This window comes from Carassius auratus, chromosome 32, assembly GCF_003368295.1.
Source record: "Carassius auratus strain Wakin chromosome 32, ASM336829v1, whole genome shotgun sequence".
Classification (NCBI taxonomy): domain Eukaryota; kingdom Metazoa; phylum Chordata; class Actinopteri; order Cypriniformes; family Cyprinidae; genus Carassius; species Carassius auratus.
Window position 1 is genome coordinate 19,426,310 of NC_039274.1, and position 18,053 is coordinate 19,444,362.

General features: G+C 35.9%; 1 protein-coding gene across 7 annotated transcripts in view; it reads right to left on the minus strand.

Moving 5' to 3' along the window:
* Positions 1 to 7,334: 7,334 nt before the first annotated feature.
* Positions 7,335 to 18,053, minus strand: part of LOC113051768 (transcriptional enhancer factor TEF-1-like) — a 67,835-nt gene continuing 57,116 nt past the window's right edge. For 4 of the 7 annotated variants that reach the window (XM_026215827.1, XM_026215826.1, XM_026215823.1 and 1 more), the window contains 9 exons: positions 17,207 to 17,218; positions 14,493 to 14,627; positions 14,151 to 14,197; positions 12,638 to 12,699; positions 12,406 to 12,530; positions 11,462 to 11,635; positions 10,073 to 10,213; positions 8,590 to 8,742; positions 7,335 to 7,537 (listed from right to left, as the gene is read on the minus strand). In XM_026215827.1, the coding sequence (XP_026071612.1) occupies positions 7,424 to 7,537; positions 8,590 to 8,742; positions 10,073 to 10,213; positions 11,462 to 11,635; positions 12,406 to 12,530; positions 12,638 to 12,699; positions 14,151 to 14,197; positions 14,493 to 14,627; positions 17,207 to 17,218 (963 nt within the window). In that variant the 3' untranslated portion in view covers positions 7,335 to 7,423. The remainder of the gene's footprint in view (positions 7,538 to 8,589; positions 8,743 to 10,072; positions 10,214 to 11,461; positions 11,636 to 12,405; positions 12,531 to 12,637; positions 12,700 to 14,150; positions 14,198 to 14,492; positions 14,628 to 17,206; positions 17,219 to 18,053) is intronic. The other 3 variants (XM_026215825.1, XM_026215829.1, XM_026215824.1) reach the window with 2 other exon arrangements.

Genomic DNA, 18,053 nt, shown 5'->3' on the forward strand with positions numbered 1-18,053 from the left:
AATAAAAAATTAATAGTTAATAATAAAAAATAGTCAAACAAACAAAACTGCTCTGATGTTGTTTTGATAGTTTACAAAAAAAAAAAAAAAAAAAAAACACATCCATGAAAACATACACAAAAGTCATCGAATTCATGACATACATAAATTCATCTCACATGATAATATTCATTGAACACATACCTAATATTGTCTTTTACAAAACTTAATTATGGTTATTTTTATACTAGCTATTTATTTATTTACAGCTTCAAAAACGTACAAACAAACAAGACATAAAACAAACATCTTAAATCATAAAACATCATAAAACATACATCTTCATCATGTATACATCAAGTAAATAAATGTAGGCTATTCGCTCTCAGTTCATTAAAGATGTAGATGAGTGTGTTTCCTCATTAGGACATATTTGGGGAAATTTAAATAGACAAGTTATATTATATCACTTGTTCACCAATGGATCAGCAGTGAATGGGTGCCGTCAGAATGAGAGTCCAAACAACTGACAAAAACTTCACAATAAAGTGAACAGTTAACAATTAACATCTGGTGAAGTGAAAAGCAGCATGTTTGTAATAAATTCGTCATTAAGACGTTTTTAACAAACTGTTGCCTTTGGCTCATCTCATCTGTCTCTCTCTCTCTCTCTCTATATATATATATAAAGGGGGGTAAAAAAAATAAGCAAAAAATACAATAGTAAAAAAAAAGATACATTTAAAAAAATATCTGAATATAATTCCAGATTTGTATTATTATTTTTTTTCATTAAAGTTTGAAGTTCAGCTGAAATAAATATAATATTTGATTCATTCATTAGGATTATTGTCTTCTTAAAGAATGATATTGCTAGCATCTGTGTCTTGTATCTGTCTTAGTTTTGAAGGCAAAAATTAAGTTAACAGCTTCTTCAAGTTTGGGGTAGGTGAATGTTGCTTCATCAAGATTATTGCACGTTATTAAGAAATTGTGCATCATAAAAATAAACACTGTCGTAATCATGGAGATGCTATTTATGATAAAAGAAATTCGAATTTCAGGGTCAAACCAGATCCAATTTCAGGGTCAAACCGGTGTTATAATGTATTTTATTTTACTTTTTAAACCTTTTAAATGTCTTTGAGTAATAAAAAGCTTTAAATCAATTTAGAAATCAAGTCGTTGTTCACTGCTTCATAAGAATGATCCAGCAGTGACCCCTGCTGTTCACGTTTATTACACAACATTCACAAATAATAGCGGAACAATCCCGCCCTCTAGTGTTCAATGCTATTACTGTAACCACATGGGTAACACTTTAGAATAATGGTCCATTAGTTAATGTTAGTTCATTCATTAATTAACATGAACAAACAATGAACAATACATTTATTACTGTATTTATTAACCTTTGTTATTGTTAGTTATTGAAAATACAGTTATTCATTGTTAGTTCATGCTAATTCACAGTGCATTAACTAATGTCAACAAGCACAACTTTTGATTTGAATAATGCATTAGTAAATGTTGAAATTAACATCAACTAAGATTAATAAATGCTGTAGAAGAATTGTTCTTGCTTAGATCACGTTAACTAAAGTAATTAACTAACATTAACTATTGGACCATTATTCTAAAGTGTTACCACCACATGTAGTGTTCGAGAAGATCGACAGTAGGCTACATCGCCAATAAACCCTAAATATTAAAGGGATCGTTCACCCAAAATGAAAATTTGCAGAAAATGAACTCACCATCGGTTTGTGAGCTTGACGAGTTTGTTTCTTCATTCAAACAGATTTAGAGAAATACATCGCTTGTTCACAAGTGGACCCTTTGCAGTTAATGGGTGCCGTCAGAATGTGAGTTCAGAATCTAAAAATATCTTTGTTTAGAACAGTTTTGGTGCTTGCAAACAGTGCTTGATCTGTGCATATTTATCTCTGGTGACAAAACATTTTCACCGAAGAAAACATTATTGATAGATTACTCATATTTGAGCCAGAAGCAAACATGCGGCTTTTCACTTTGCCAGATGTTAATTGTTGGACTAGAGTCATGTGGATTATTTGTGAATTATTGTGACGTTTTTATCAGTTGTTTGGACTCGTATTCTGACGGCACCCATTCAGTGTAGAGCAGGGTTATTAAAATCTTGTCCTGGAGGTCCAATGAGCTGCAGAGTTTAGCTCCAGCCCTGATCAAACTCACCTGTGATTTTCTAATGATCCTGAAGACACTGATTAGCATGCACAGGTGTGTTTGGAGCTAAACTCTGCAGTACATTGGCCACCCAGGACAAGATTTTAAAAACCCTGCTGTAGAGTATCCATTGGTGAACAAGTTATGTAAAATATGTTATTTAAATTTCCCCAAATCTGTCCTAATGAATAAACACTGGGTGAATACGGTGAATACATTCCCAAATTCCAATTGCATTTTATATGTGTGTGAGGTACACTGTTGTACAGATGTACTGGAGTAAAGGGTAATCATGTGGATCATCTACTTTCAATAAACATGCACTACAATTTGTGTCATAAATTCTTAGAAATTAAACCGAAAAATTGCACTGGGGGAAAATACTTTTCGAGTCAACTTTGTTTTCTATGTCTGTTACTAGAATTGACAAAAGAGGGCGCTGCAGACTTAAAGATACTTTCAGTACTACAATCAATCCCAACTAGAAGTACATCAGTTGTCCCCTATTAAAACATTATTAGAGAAATTTTTCTATTAAAATAATATTATTAATAATAATAAAATTCACGTTTACTCACTCACATTTTCCAAAACTGAATGGCTATCTTCTATATATATATATATATACACACACACACACACACACACAGGTGCATCTCAATAAATTAGAAAGTTGTGGAAAAGTTCATTTCATGACTTCAACTTAAATTGTGAAACTTGTGTATTAAATAAATGAAATGCACACAGACTGAAGAAGTCTTTGGTTCTTTTAATTGTGATGATTTTGGCTCACATTTAACAAAAACCCACCAATTCACTGTCAACAAATTTGAATATTTTATAAAACCAAAATATTTTTAATGAATTGTGGGCCTTCTAGAAAGTTTGTTAATTTACTGTACATGTACTCAATACTTGGTAGGGGCTAATTTTGCTTTAATTACTGCCTCAATTCAGTGTGGCATGGAGGTGATCAGTTTGTGTTACTGCTGAGGTGGTCTGGAAGCCCAGGTTTCTTTGACAGTGGTCTTCGGCTCATCTGCATTGTTTGGTCTCTTGTTTCTCATTTTCCTCTTGACAATACCCGATAGATTCTCTCTGGGGTTCAGGTCTGGTGGGTTTGCTGGCCAGTCAAGCACACCAACACCATGGTCATTTTACCCACTTTTGGTGTTTTTGGCAGGGTAAGCAGGTGGCAAAACCTGCTGGAAAATGAAATCAGCATCTTCAAAAAGCTGGTCAGCAGTAGGAAGCATGAAGTGGTCCAAGATTTCTTGGTAAACGGGGGCAGTGACTTTGGTTTTCAAAAAACACAATGGATAAACACCAGTAGATGACATTGCACCCCAAATCATCACAGACTGTGGAAACTTAACACTGGACTTCAAGCAACTTGGGCTATGAACTTCTCCACCCTTCCTTTAGACTCTAGGACCTTGGTTTCAAATGAAATACAAAACTTGCTCTCATCTGGAAAGAGGGCTTTGGACCACTGGGCAACGGTCCAGTTCTTCATCTCGTTAGTCCAGGTAAGATGCCTCTGACGTCTGTGGTTCAGCAAATTCATTGACACGTCTGTATGCCTTGACTCCAGTCTCAGTCCATTCCTTCTCAAGTTCACTCAAATTCTTGAATTGATTTTGGCTTGACAATCCTCATAAGGCTGCAGTTCTCTCGGTTGGTTTTGCATCTTTTTTTCCCACACTTTTTCCTTCCACTCAATTTTCTGTTAACATGCTTGGATACAGCACTCTGTGAACAGCCAGCTTCTTTGGCAATTAATGTTTGTGGCTTACACTCCTAGTGAAGTAGTCAATGATTGTCAGAGACCATTTTGAAGGCTCAGGAAACCTTTGCAGGTGTTTTGAGTTGATAAGCTGATTGGCATGTCATCATATTCAAATTTTTTGATAAAGTGAATTGTTGCGTTTTTGTTAAATGTGAGCCAAAATCATCACAATTAAAAGATCCAAAGACGTAAACTACTTCAGTCTGTGTTCATTTTATTTATTACGATTTTCACAATTTGAAAAAAGTCAGTTGGTCATACAGGTTTGGAAATTAACTTGGGTGAACTATCCTTTTAAATGAAACAGAGAAAAAAATACCACATGACAAAATAAGCTTTTTTTAATTACTTATTTTATTCAATGTCGTATACATACAAAGTATCTAGAAAGCTACAAAATATCTACCACTTTATCAAGAAGGCATCAAAATGTTACGGAGCGAAGACAAGACCATATGCGATAAAGAACACACACATAATAGATTTACTTTTCTCTCTCTCAGCCTTGCTCCAATGCTTTTTTTTTCTTCTCCATCAGGTTTATTAAAAGATATCACACCTTTGTACCAAGAAAAGCCAGAATATATAATTTTATACAAAGCACCTTTTTACAAAAAAATCTCTGCACACAAACCCAATATCTTAGGGAAAAGTTCACTTTAAAGCCAACATCTTAAATGGTAATGAACATATGAGGTACCAGTACCTACACATAGACAAAATACAAACAGAGATCAAAAAACAGAAGCTAAACTGCTGACATACTGTAGTCCGGATTCAGCACAAATCCTTGCTTAGTGTCCGTTACTAGCAAAACAATGTCCGTTTAACATTCATCATATTAAAGGCATTAGTTCTCAGATCCCTAGAGAAGTGAAGGGGACTGTTAAGGAGGAACGGATGTAGCAGACGCACCAGCAGCGCTGCAATAACAGTATCCCCAACCAAACGGGCTCCGAATATACATACTGACATCGTCACAAAACCATCGCGCACATGTAGAACAATATGGGAAGATCTCCATATGAAACGTGAACAAGAACGAAGGGCGAAGGCACGGCAAACACGAAACAATCAACATCGTCTGCCGTTTGGATATGGCGCGTACTTCACTCCACAGTTCACTTGAAGCGCTACAACATACACAGCTGGAAATCTAACTCAAGTCTCTCACACTTTGAGGGTTCGCTCCACTTTAATGAACAGCATGAATAAATTATGCAGTTAAGATGATATGGTTTGGTGAAGCCAGCTTTGTCTGTGAAGAACGTAGCCTACACATGACTCTGCAGTTAATATCCTTGACCATCTTTAAGGTCTGAGGAGCAACACACCTTGGCGTCACTTAATATAGTGTTTACTATATTCACAAAAGAAAAATAAGACATTGAAATGGCTTGAAACAAGAAGAAAGGGAAAAGCAAACAGCATTCAGCGATCGTAATCCCCGAGGTGCTGTGAGGTTTTCCACTTACACAATTTGATTATGCACTTGAAAAGTAGCTAAAGCTCTTATGTCAAATAAATCTCTCATAGAATGGAACCGAAGTTCACAGTTCGAAAGAAAAAAAGAAAAAGTTCGCCACATCCACCAAATTAAATGCTGATAGAAATGTGTCATTAATAATTATTACATAACTTTATTTCAGAACATATCCACTCACTAGCCCATGTTGTTTTTCTATAAAATTCTTACGAAGGCAATGTGGTGAATATTTGACCTACATCCACTTTTTTTTTTTTTTTTTGGTTTTCTATATCAGTCTTTTCTAAGCTGGAAAAATGGAACCAAAGGCACTTTCATGCTACAGTGCAGAAAATAAAGAGGAGCTCAATGCATCTCCTTCAACTTTTTGGTCTTTTCCTATAAGAAAGGCAAGATCTGTATGTCTAAATATGTCTCCCGTCTCTGAGAGTGAAAGGTCAACCGAATGGTCAGTGCTCTTTTATAAAGATGACTCGTAGAATGGTAAGGTGTGGTCATATTTGCTAAACTGCAGCGAAATTTGCATTCTTGCATTGATGTATAAAGCACAGCTCACACAGAAGTCACTGTCAAACCAAGCATCTGCTCAGTTCAGCAAACTCACATGAAAATAACTTGAAAAAGAGCAAAATCTGCATGGGGAATTTTTCCGCCTCAACGCGAAACTCCCAACCACACAGATTCCGATCAAAACATTTGATTTCATCTGCAAACTTTGCCTAGCAACAGTAAATGTGACCACATTACTTTTCCCCCAAAACGACTGCGCTCATCCACATCCGCTTCATACGCTAAGGCACTGTGCTGTATATTGTTACACTTTGGCAGGTTTGTACTGTGCAACTCCTACAACAAGTGACGATAACAAGAAAGTCTTCCAGCTTAGGAAAGAGATCACAGTTTTAGTGGCATCTTTGGAGTTCACACAACCGTTATTAAGGCTTGCGGTCGTAGAAATCGATCAGGCCACAGAGACGTGGGCTGTGTGGGGATGTCAAAGGCAGCCAGGAACTCTGGGACAGATTCTTACAGAGGATGAAGGAGTGCTCCGTGACGTACGGGGGATGTACAGCACATTCAGGGATGGGCTTGGTAAAACGTGTGGCTTTCCCAGCGGCAAACACAGTCCAAGTGCTCGGGTCAGTCTGATGGATCGTCCATCAGCCCCTGGTGGTTAATGCAGTGCTTCTTGTTTCTAGAGTTACCTTTCACACAAGCGTGTTGGCAGGAGGCGTTTAGCTGTACAGTCAACAGTAAGGGGTCGATTCTCTGCATTTTCTTATTGCAGGTGATGACACATGAAAACAGACACAGGTTGATACAAACATTTCATATCACAGTGCAGTAATTCCTCAACGAAGGAGAAAAAAGTAGTTTGTACAGAGTCATTATTTTCAAGGGCTGGGCTTCTGAATTCCCTGAACGTTCGGAATGCAGGAACGGTTTGTTTACCGATGGCCACGATCATTTGTTTTCTTTTTCTTTTCAATAAATCGGTTACAGGAGGAAATTCCTCCAATACTTTTACTTTGGGAGAAATACCTACGTATGCGAGCATGTGTATTCATCTGTACACACATTTATGGCTGCACCCATATGTGTACGCTTTCAAGATAAACAAAAATACAATTCTAAATGAGGTCGTTTTCAGATTCATTCGAACTCAACCTAGACTTTAAGTTGAATGATACTGCCACTTTATAAGTATAGTCTACGAATGAATGAATGAATGTTGAATCGCATTCTTTGACATTCTTTCCTGTGTTAAAACATAATACAACTGTACCGCGATTCACAGCTGCAGTTAAACGTCAAACACATATTAATAAAGAAAAAATATATTTATATATATATATATAATTATAAGCATCACCCAAATGTGAGGGAAAAGTCATCTTGAGTGAGTGTTGAGCTAGAGGCACTGCCACTGTAGTGAGGTCCAGAGTCTGTGTGAAAGAGCTGCTTCATTCCTTCACTAGTCTGTAGATGTGATGCTGGGCTCCGTGCTCGCTGTTTGACACTTCGAACACACAGGCCATGCACAGCAGGGTCTCCTGTGTGTCTCTGTTAGTCACCACCTGAAACAGAGGAAGACAGAGAGGAGAGAGATGGCATTACTGCACAGTTGTACACACTAAAAATGATTGTACTGCAGCAGCGATAGAAATGTGATGAGAAAAAATGAAAATTCTAAAATTAAAGTTCTTTAATGCTGTAAAAGAAATCTACACATAAGATTTGGTGTGAGCAAATGTGCTGAACTGTTCTAAATACGGGGCAAAACAAACAATATTTACAGTTCTAAAATAGTTTAAGGACAGATTTTCATGAGCATTCTTTTTTCTTTTCCTTTTTTGGTTTTGGACAAGCTTTTTGTGACAGTCACCTGTGCACATATTCGATCTGTAAATGGATTTCATGCAGTAAATGGTTTCAATCCAGTCTTTGATTTTTGACTGCATCACTTTACGTCCATGTCAAATTGCATGTCGATTTCAGGTACAGTAAATCAGTTTTTTTTTTTTTAAGCCAGAATCAACTGACAATGTATAAAACACTTGTTTTGCTACAATGGTGAGTAATTCTGGGTTGCATTAAGACAAATTAACATTTAAAAACAGTTTCAGTGATTGGATAATTTTTTACATACTGGATCCTATTCATTTTTGTTTGATCCAATGTTAAATATTGAATGCACGATGTGATTGGATCACCTGAGATGGATGTTAGTAACAATGCCACCACCTTTCAACAACATATACTGTACACAAGCATTCACTATAAACACACACACCGCCTCTCTATAATAACAACTAAAACCTCTCTATGGCAGGTGAGAGTCGCAACCCAAGAGAGCAGGTTCACAGATGCACAGCACCAGGATGTGAGGGATTGGGAAAGTGCATTAGTAAGACCCTCACTAGAGGAAAGAATAGGGCTCTAATCCTGGTGTGTATTAAGGTTAGAGAAAGGGGTTCCTCCCCCTTTGCAGGAGATTATCAGGCTTTGCACAGCGCCGCAGGAATGCCAGGAATGCTGGGCCGTCTCTGCTCAGAGGCCACAGGCTCCGCCCCGCACTGACAGCTCGCACTGATTGGTTAAAACATCACTGACTGACATGCAGACTCACCAATAAGATGGTGAAGTTCTCCAGGACGCTGTTCATCATGTATTTCTCAGGCAGGTGTTTGAGTTTGTGGATGAAGTTGATCATGTATTCACACATTGGAGACCGACTTATCCGGTAAACAAAGCGTCCGTTCTCAAAGCGAGCGTACTCTGTCTGAGAGAAAAGAGAGATGTGTGAAAATGCACAACAAGAAAGAACCATTCCAGTCAAAAATGTGAAATATATTAATTTCGGCAACATTTTACAATAAAATTCCATTAGTTAATATTAGTTAATGTACAGTATTTATTTATCTTTGTTAATGTTCGTCAATGAAAATACAGTCGTTTATTCACAATTTTATAAATAAATATATATATATATATATATATATATATATATATATATATATATATATATATATATATATACACAATTTAAAATATGTTTCTTTTATATATATATATATATATATATATATATATATATATATATATATATATATATATATATATATATATATATATATATATATATATATATATTTATATTAAGATATAATTTATTCTTGTGATGACAAAGCTGAATTTTCATTATCAGTACTCTAGTTTTCAGTGTCACATGATCCTTCAGAAATCATTCTGTTATGCTGATTTGCGGCTCAATTAATAATTGACTTTTAATAATTCTTACTTTTAAGAAGAACTTCTTACTTTCTTACTAATAAAACAGCTTAATATTTTTTTATAAACCATGATACCCTAGACTTCTAAGTGCTAGTGTATCAATGGTTCCTTAAAAATATTGAACAGCACAACTCTTTTCAACATTGACAATAATTAATGTTTCTCAAACAACAAATCAGCATATTAGAAGGATCTCTGAAGGATCATGTGACACTGAAGACTGAAATATCAGCATTAACATCACTATAATATTTGTTTTATATATTAAAATGATACTTTAATAATAATGTAATAATATAATAACTGTAATAATATTTAAAACTATTACTGTTTTTACTGTATTTAAGATAAAACAGGAAGATTTTTTAACAGGAAGTCGCACTTTTACAAATGAGACCTATAATGCACCCTTGGTGAACATGGGTCTTACAAAAAAATTAAAAATATGAATTATTCCAAACTTTTGACCAGTAATGCACATACAAAAACTACCATGATAATACCATTTAGTGCAGAAGGTTTTTTTTTTTCTTACACGACTAAACAAGTTGTAACATCACATTACCGATCACAAAATCTCAATGTCTCAAATTGCGCTAAGATTAAGATTTCATAGTCTTCAATTAAAATCCTGAGATTTCTGATAAAAATTATCCCAAAACAATGCGTGTCTTTTTCTTTCTACTAAGAAATTTCAGACTAAGAACAGAACTCCATTAAGTGTCCTGAGTAATGAAAGAGCAATTACATTTTCCTCTGGGAAACTCATTTATTGCTCCATTTAGATCTGTACTCAGAAGCGAATATTTGAAATCTACCTCCACTTTCTCCACGACCTGTTTGCCAAACGAGCAAACCTTTGTGGAGCAGGTGATGGTCATGTTCTCCGGGCTCTCGTACTGACTGCTCACTCCATAGAAAGCCCCAGTTTCATCCTGAATGTTGCAGTTCAAGTCAGCCTAGGAACCAACGAGACTGTAGCTTTTACTTTCGATTTAATAAGCTACACTGTCAAATACTTCAATTACAAAGAAATCTACAGCATATACCAACATATAACATTCAATACAAAACTGCCATCTAGTGGAGATTGTATGCACAACTTAAAAAAAAAAACCTAAATGGAATATTTTCCTCAAATAGACATAGAGCGTAGAACACAGCTTGTATTGAGCTTTTATTATGCTTTTATGGTGCTTTTTGTCTTCCATCCACATTATGAAAAGACCACTATGGACCTTCTGCAATATGTTAGTGTTACAGGGAAGAAACAGATCAGTTTAGGAAGAACATTTTTGCATGAACTATCCCTTTAAGAATGCATTATACCTATACTAAACTACCAATCATGACTATTTCTCCATATTACTCTATTCAAGGATTAAAGAAAAAGACTGTTTCTAAGGTTAGAGAGAATAGATTAAATAACTTTGAGTAAAAAGCCATTCAAAAAAAATTCTGAAAAGAGCGGAAAAAAAGAACAGCTCTTTCAGTAAGCCAACACAATGTTCATTACCGAGAAAAAGCTCAAATATTCATTTCTGGCATACTCTCTTTTCATTAAGACGAGCCTGTTACATTTTCACATCGTATTCAAGAGAGGCATTATTGTGCAGATCCAGAGTTTCATTTGAAATTCAGATCCCTGTGTCACTTCAAACGGAATTCAAGCAGCCTCGCTCCGACCACGACGAGGCCCACTTTGTTGGTTGCCGCTAGTTAGCATTTCACAAAATGCATGCAATGTTTGAATAGCTATTAGAGGAGCATCCAGGTCATCCAATTGTTTCACGATATTAAACAGAATAAGTGCGAGCTTTGATCTTGGACACTTCAGCGATGCTGTGCCAAATATAGCGGCGTAAACAGAGACGGCTGTCTTTAAAACTAAAGTGGCCCAGTGTCTTTAGGGAAATGCACGATTATTCATGCATGTAATCACTCGGTGGATAAATATTTGTGTTAAATAGGCAGTTGTATGCGTGGTAAACATGAACTGTGGTAATTTCACTCTAATTAGTGTAGAAACCTGGGCATTCATTACAAATACATGTTCATTTTTAAGCCTAAATAGACAAAAACACAAAAGTTTTTCTTGGACTAATTGATGTCTCCTATTGTGGATAATTGTCCCGTGCATGTTGGGGTGTGGGGGGGGTCCTGTGAACCACTAAACAGATGCTCGTTCTTTACAGGGATTCACTCACCCAGAACTTTATGAGAAAGAATGAATTCTGAGGACCCTTGCCAAACAATTCCTTCAGCCCTCCCTTCTTCTCAGGGAATTTGTCGTAGATCTGACGAATGTCCACTGACTCAAGCAAGGCATCATTGTAAGAGTAATTAGTCTGACCGATGTGCACGAAAAGATGCTTGTTATACTGCACAGAAAAACAACAACAACAACAAGTTAGAAACACAAAAACTTGCTAAAATGACTTGAACTAGGACTATCCATCTGTTCTCTACTGTAAATTAATTTATAGATGTGTTAAATAATAATGCTAATTATTTAAAGTTAATCAAAATAATTAATCAATATTATATTTAGTGAGAAACGCCCCCTAATTGGAAACAATATATATATATATATATATATATATATATATATATATATATATATATATATATATATATATATATATATATACACACCACAGCATATAAAAAATAATATGGTGTTAGAGATAGTACTTTAATATGATACGTAAGTATGATAACATCTGAATTTTGTTACAGATTAAATAAATGAAAATAAAACAGGACATTGTATTTTGACATTCCTCAACATCAACATGAAATGGTATTCACAACTCGCTCTCTTTCATTGTATTACAGTCATATTATGGTATGATCATATTTCTGACCAAAATATTTAACTAAGATATTCAAAGAGCCCAAAATGTAGGGTGTCTATTTTTCCCTATTGGGAATAGGTTTGAGTGTGAAAAGTACACATTTGCATACGAGATGCGTTTTCAGTCAATTGTGGAGAACGTCTATCTTAAAACACTCACTTTTGAGAAGGCTTTCAGTCTAGGAGGATAAAGCCTGACAAATCATGCAATAAGAGCAGGACTGTGTATTAGGAAGTAAACTGACTCGGTTTTCATTTCACTTTGACTTACAGTGACATATAGAAGCTACTCACAGAATCCGGATCTCTCTGGTGCTCCAGAAAAGCAGAGAACTCCACCAGTCTGAGTTTGGATGTGCCGATAGATCGGCCCTGCCAGGCGGGCATCGTGGGCGCCGGCGCTGTCGGGGGCTCATAGCCTACACACACACACACACACAGTGAATATTAGCTCTTCTAAACAAACAGAATGCTACATCTGTATGTGAATTAATCAAGAACGCATGGCAAACGATGACAGACATACTTGAGATTGTAGTTGTGACTGCTGGCTGGATGGGGTACGCTTGCTGAGCAAATGGCTTGATGCTAAGACATAGACAAATAAGAATTAAGAACAGGAAAACGAGCAGCCTGAAGTTTAGCGGCACTACATACTGAAGAGATTAAGAGGGGTATACAGCAAAGAAGAAACAAAGCTGCACAAAGTTTTTACACTAGGATTCAATCCATCCCTGTTCTGGAAAGGCTTCTTCTATCTCTGATCTCTCTGAGGAAAAGAGAGAGAGCTGGAAGGATCGGGGAAAATACAGACATCAAGAGATCGACAATAAAGCAGAAAAAACAGAGACGGGGAAAAAAGAAGATTCACATTTCCTGAAGGAAATACCAGTGTTTGCAAGGCAGCAATAGAGCCATATTAAAGTTTTAGGCTATACATTTGGTTCTGCTTAAATTAAATGCTGAATTAGAGAAAAGTCATGATACCCAGTAAAAAAAAAAAAAAAAAAGATGAATTAGAAATAGGTTTCCCCGCTCCTGCTCTCACATTCTCTTAATATCATTGGATATTGCAACTTTCTGTATAGTCAGGACTGTGTGCACATCTAGCAACTGGCTGACTAAATTTCAAACAAGCTTACTACTTTACAAGTGTTCATACCATAGAGCACTGGCAGCATGCATTCACTATAAGTTGGCTATAATCTAGGGCTTTTTGCGGCACACTAGTGGTGGAATTAAAGGATCTGTCTTGTAGTGTGCACTTGTCTTAAAGCAGCAGTAGATGCTCTAAACCAAACCAAACTTTTGATTATTATTTAAATAATATTAATTAATAATACTAATAAATAAGTATAAAAATGTATATTATTACACAAAATAATATTAACAAATTACATTTTGTTAATATTTAAAAAACAACAACAACAACACACCTAAGCATATGAACAAGTTTGAGTCTAACAGGCCCATTAGTGTAAGTGTAAGCAGTAAATTAGTTGCAGAAGAAGAAGTTGAAGAATTAGATGATGAAGAAGGTAAAGACAGTGGAAAAGATGTAGAAGGAAAGATGAAGAAGAAAAAGTGCAGAAGAAGGAGAAAGTGAAGAATAAGGTGGTGATAAAGGAGGTGCAGAAGAAAGTGAGGAAGGTAAAGACAGTGGTGAAAAAGAAAGTGCAGAATTTGAAGAACAAGAAGGAAGAGGTGCAGAATATGGTGATGAAGAAGAAAAAGGTGAAGAACAAGATGGGAGGAGGTGTAGAAAAGAAGGTGAAATGGCGGTGAAGAGGAAAAAGGAGGAGAAGAAAGTGAAAATGATCAGGAAGAAAGTGACAATAGTGGTGATGAAGAAAGTGAAGACAGCAACGGTGAAGAAGATGCAGAAGAAGTTGGTGAAAAAGTAGTTGATTCCAATGATAAAGGTACAGAAGGTGCAGCAGCAGAAGAAGAAGAATGTCTGATGTTCTTTTCAAGCACTGTAATAATAGTTAAAACTTTAGTAAGCCAATGGGAGCAGATCTTCTAGTGGAGATACTCACTCTTGTGAGGATCCAGGCTGGCCCGTGGATATCATGCCCTGCCAAAACTAGAGAATTAGATAAATAAATAGACAACAAAACACAGCCTATCCACAGGCACACACACGTCTGTGCACTCTTGATACATCAGTTATCACGTTCATTGAAAAATGAGTTGGACTATGTTGCATGCAGTCTAGTTATCTTGAGTGTGGCATTAGTGGGTTTATCTGATGAAGGCAGGTGATGTGGGCATGGCTCTGAGGGTGATTAATGGGATTGGAGCTGACGCAGGCAGCCTGGTGGCCAGCCATGTGGCTGAAATAAGTGTACTGATAGGTGGGTGCCACAGGGCAGTCTTACCCCTGCTGCTCCGGGGAAAGCAGGACGCGGGATGCCCGGAAGACCCAGCTTGTTGTGGATGGCGGTGGCAGAAACAATCTGCGCCGAGGACATGGAGGCCATACTCTGAAGAGCTTTGTCCTTCACACTCTGGTCCTTCAATAACATTTTCAAAAGAAATCAGGATGCAGAAAGGGTTCAGACAAAGTGAGGAAGGAGTTAAATGGTTTCTGCAACAACACGGTTCGGTTCGGTATACACGTTTGTAGCACGGTTTTATCTCATGTCTAACAATACCAAAAGTCTGACACCACTAATTTAAATGCTTCTTGAATTGTTCTCTAATTACTTTATTTTTAACAAATTATAATACATTATCTAATTATAAAAAATATATATATATACTACCAGTCATAAGTTTGGAATAGAAAGAGATTAATTTACTGAAATATTATTACAATTTAAAAGAACTGTTTTTCAAAGCAGAATTTTCAGCAGCTATTACTCCAGTCTTCAATGTCAGGAATCATTATAAAATAAAAAGAAAAATATTTATTTCTAAGTGATTTCAATAATATTTCAAGCAATTAATAACCATCATGGTGAACAGTGTGCATCTGTAGTGTCTCTGCAGAAGAAAAAAAAAAAATACTCGGCTTAAATATATAGGCAAAATGTTCTTATCGGTTCGATGCCGATAACATTAAAATTAACATTTATCGGTCAGTACCGATATGGTTGCCGATGTATAGTGCATTCCTAAAGTAAATAATAGTTACATTTATAAAAATGAAACAGTATACATAGACTTGATTCTTAATACTGTGTTGTTAAATGTATGATCAACAGCAGTTTCTGCAGCTTAATGCATCGTTTTTCCATTTGGAACATTAGTGAGCGTTTGAACCTTTTGTAACAGCTGCATATGAATCCATCAGTTGTCCTCAGTGTTAAAAGATTAAATCTCTAAATTATACAGTCATTGTTGGTAAGGGTTCAAATATGCAAAAGATGGAGAACCAAAGAATTGGTGAACTCCATAAGGATTTTTTTTAAGGGACTGGTGAACAACTATCACAAAAAAAACAAAACAAAAAAAAAAACAGCTGTGGATCATCCATTTGTGGGACCTGAATGATGTTCCTGAAGAACAGCATGCAGTTCAACAGTTATTTTAAAGGTTTAACTATTATTTTCTCTTTTACTTCTCTTTTATGTGAAATATCTTTATCAGATCTGTAATAAATAAAATAACATGCATTTTTTAGGATCCCTCTTATTTTGGTAGAAAAATTAAAATTTTGCAGATACTTCAAAGTGTATGTAAAATTTTGACCACAACTGTATATTTTTAATGATAAATATATTAGATTCCAGTTTTTAATAAATGCTGTTCCTTTGCACATTTTATTTTATTCAAAAACGTATCATTTTTCATAAAAAAATTAATCAGCAATTAAACTATTAGTATAGTAAAACCATTAGTAAAAACTATTAATAGTTTTCAAAATATATAATAAAAGAACCACTATTAATAACTGAGATTGAGTTGATAATAAGTAATTAGCATATTAGAATGGTTTCTGAATAATCATGGAACACTGAAGACTGGAGTAATGACTGGTGAAAATTCAGCCTTGCCATCACAGGGAAAAAACAACAACTTCTGAATGGTAGTAAAAAGTGAAAATTATCTGCTCAATAGTTGGAGTGAAAGCTAAATTTATTTCAACTTTTCACTTAAATTGTTAGGTTAATTGTGAAAACTGGCTGCAATAATGACACTGATTAGTGGCTTTCATTAATAGTCATCACAAAAATGGTGTAAAAACCGAACTGAAACGGAATACAGAACCGTGATACAAACAATCACCCCCTGCAGTGAACACAGAACACAGGACAATAAAGCAGCCTGAGCCCACATCCACACACACACAAATCCACAGACAGAAAGCATGTTAAAAGATTTTTCAGAGCTATAAAGCCATTGATCTTAAGAGGAATGTGCTAGCATTAAAGACGAAAAGTCTGAAAAGAACGAAAGCTTCTAGCACAGAGCACGGGGGATGATGAAGTTTAACATCGAGCGCAAAGCTGAAAGAGAACTAAACCCAAAGAGAACTGACATCGATGTTATATATTATCCCGCAGCTCCTACATGTCTAATAAAATGCATTGTGTCTGTCAGGAACAAGGGTTAAGTAATACTAACTTTTCTTTTCTGCTGTGTGTAATGTTCTATTCTACAAGCTCCTATCAAGGTCATCCAACCGAGCCGAAACAGTACAGATGAATGCATCAAAGAAAAGGGCCTGAAAGACATCACTTTCTCCTTTACACAACCTCCTTGTTATTTTCACAAGAAGACTAAAGATGATCTCTCAGTATAGACTTTTAATAACACAATGAATGCCCATGCCTAAAAGGGTTTCTAAAACTGGTTATTTAATTAATCGAGCTAAAGTGTTTAAGCCTAAACGTTTCAAAGGCAAACATTTAACATGCAGACTGTATAGCGTGCACGACCGTAACAGGATGGAAGTCCTGCCTCTAAACACGTGAAACAGCCAGTGAACAGCATTGAAAAGTGCACACAGGTTGAGGATAAACATGCTGGGAACAGTGGCTAATGTATGGCTTAGAGAGCGGCAGAGAGGCTCAGAGCTCAAGCAGGTGTTTAGCAGCTGCTATACTGCAATGGCAACATGTCAAGAGCACTGAGAACTCGTACTTACCATGCTTGTCACCTAAACGCAAACAGACAAGGTTTCATTGTCAATGTTCAGTTTGCACTTTTTGGCAAATTTAATTCAAACAGTCTACATGGATGCTGAGAGATTTGTGTCAGGTCCACACATTTATAGAACTGATTTACAGATGTATTCCTGCTGAAAAGACCAGCATATGTTGTGTTTTGGATGCTGGTGTAGCACCAGGCTTTTTAAAGACCATGCTGGAAAATCTTCACCAACTAACACCATGTTCACACCTGCCACGTGGGACATGTCATGACACGCCAAAACTAGATTTCTGTCTATTAAAATCAATGGTTTAATTTAGTAAGAAAACAAAGTTTGATGTCTTAATTTGATGTGCGTTTCTCAAAAGCATCATACACCAAATATGGTCGCACATGTAAATTCACAGATTAGGCATTTCCTGAAACCATAGTTCCAACTAACTTTTGCAAACATGTCGGAACAACAGCTTTCGACATGTGGTTTCGTGTTAGTATGATGTGGACTTAGATAATTCTGTTGAGCACAGTAATATTCTTACATGCAGCACATTCTATACATTCAATTTCATTTGAAAAAAATATATATACACATTTCAATCAATATATTTTAGCATGTCAACAATCAGCACCATTTTTAAAGAGTGCATATGTGTAGAAATGCATATGGGAACCCAAGAGTACAACACAAGAGGGAACCCGCAATGAATCAAACATCAAATAAAGCAAAACCTGATGGATTCATAGTGAAGTAGTCCTCAGATAACATGTTCATTACAGCAGCATTTCAGAGAAATTACACTGTGGAGAAAGATGCTGGATAAATACAGTGAACACCATTTACA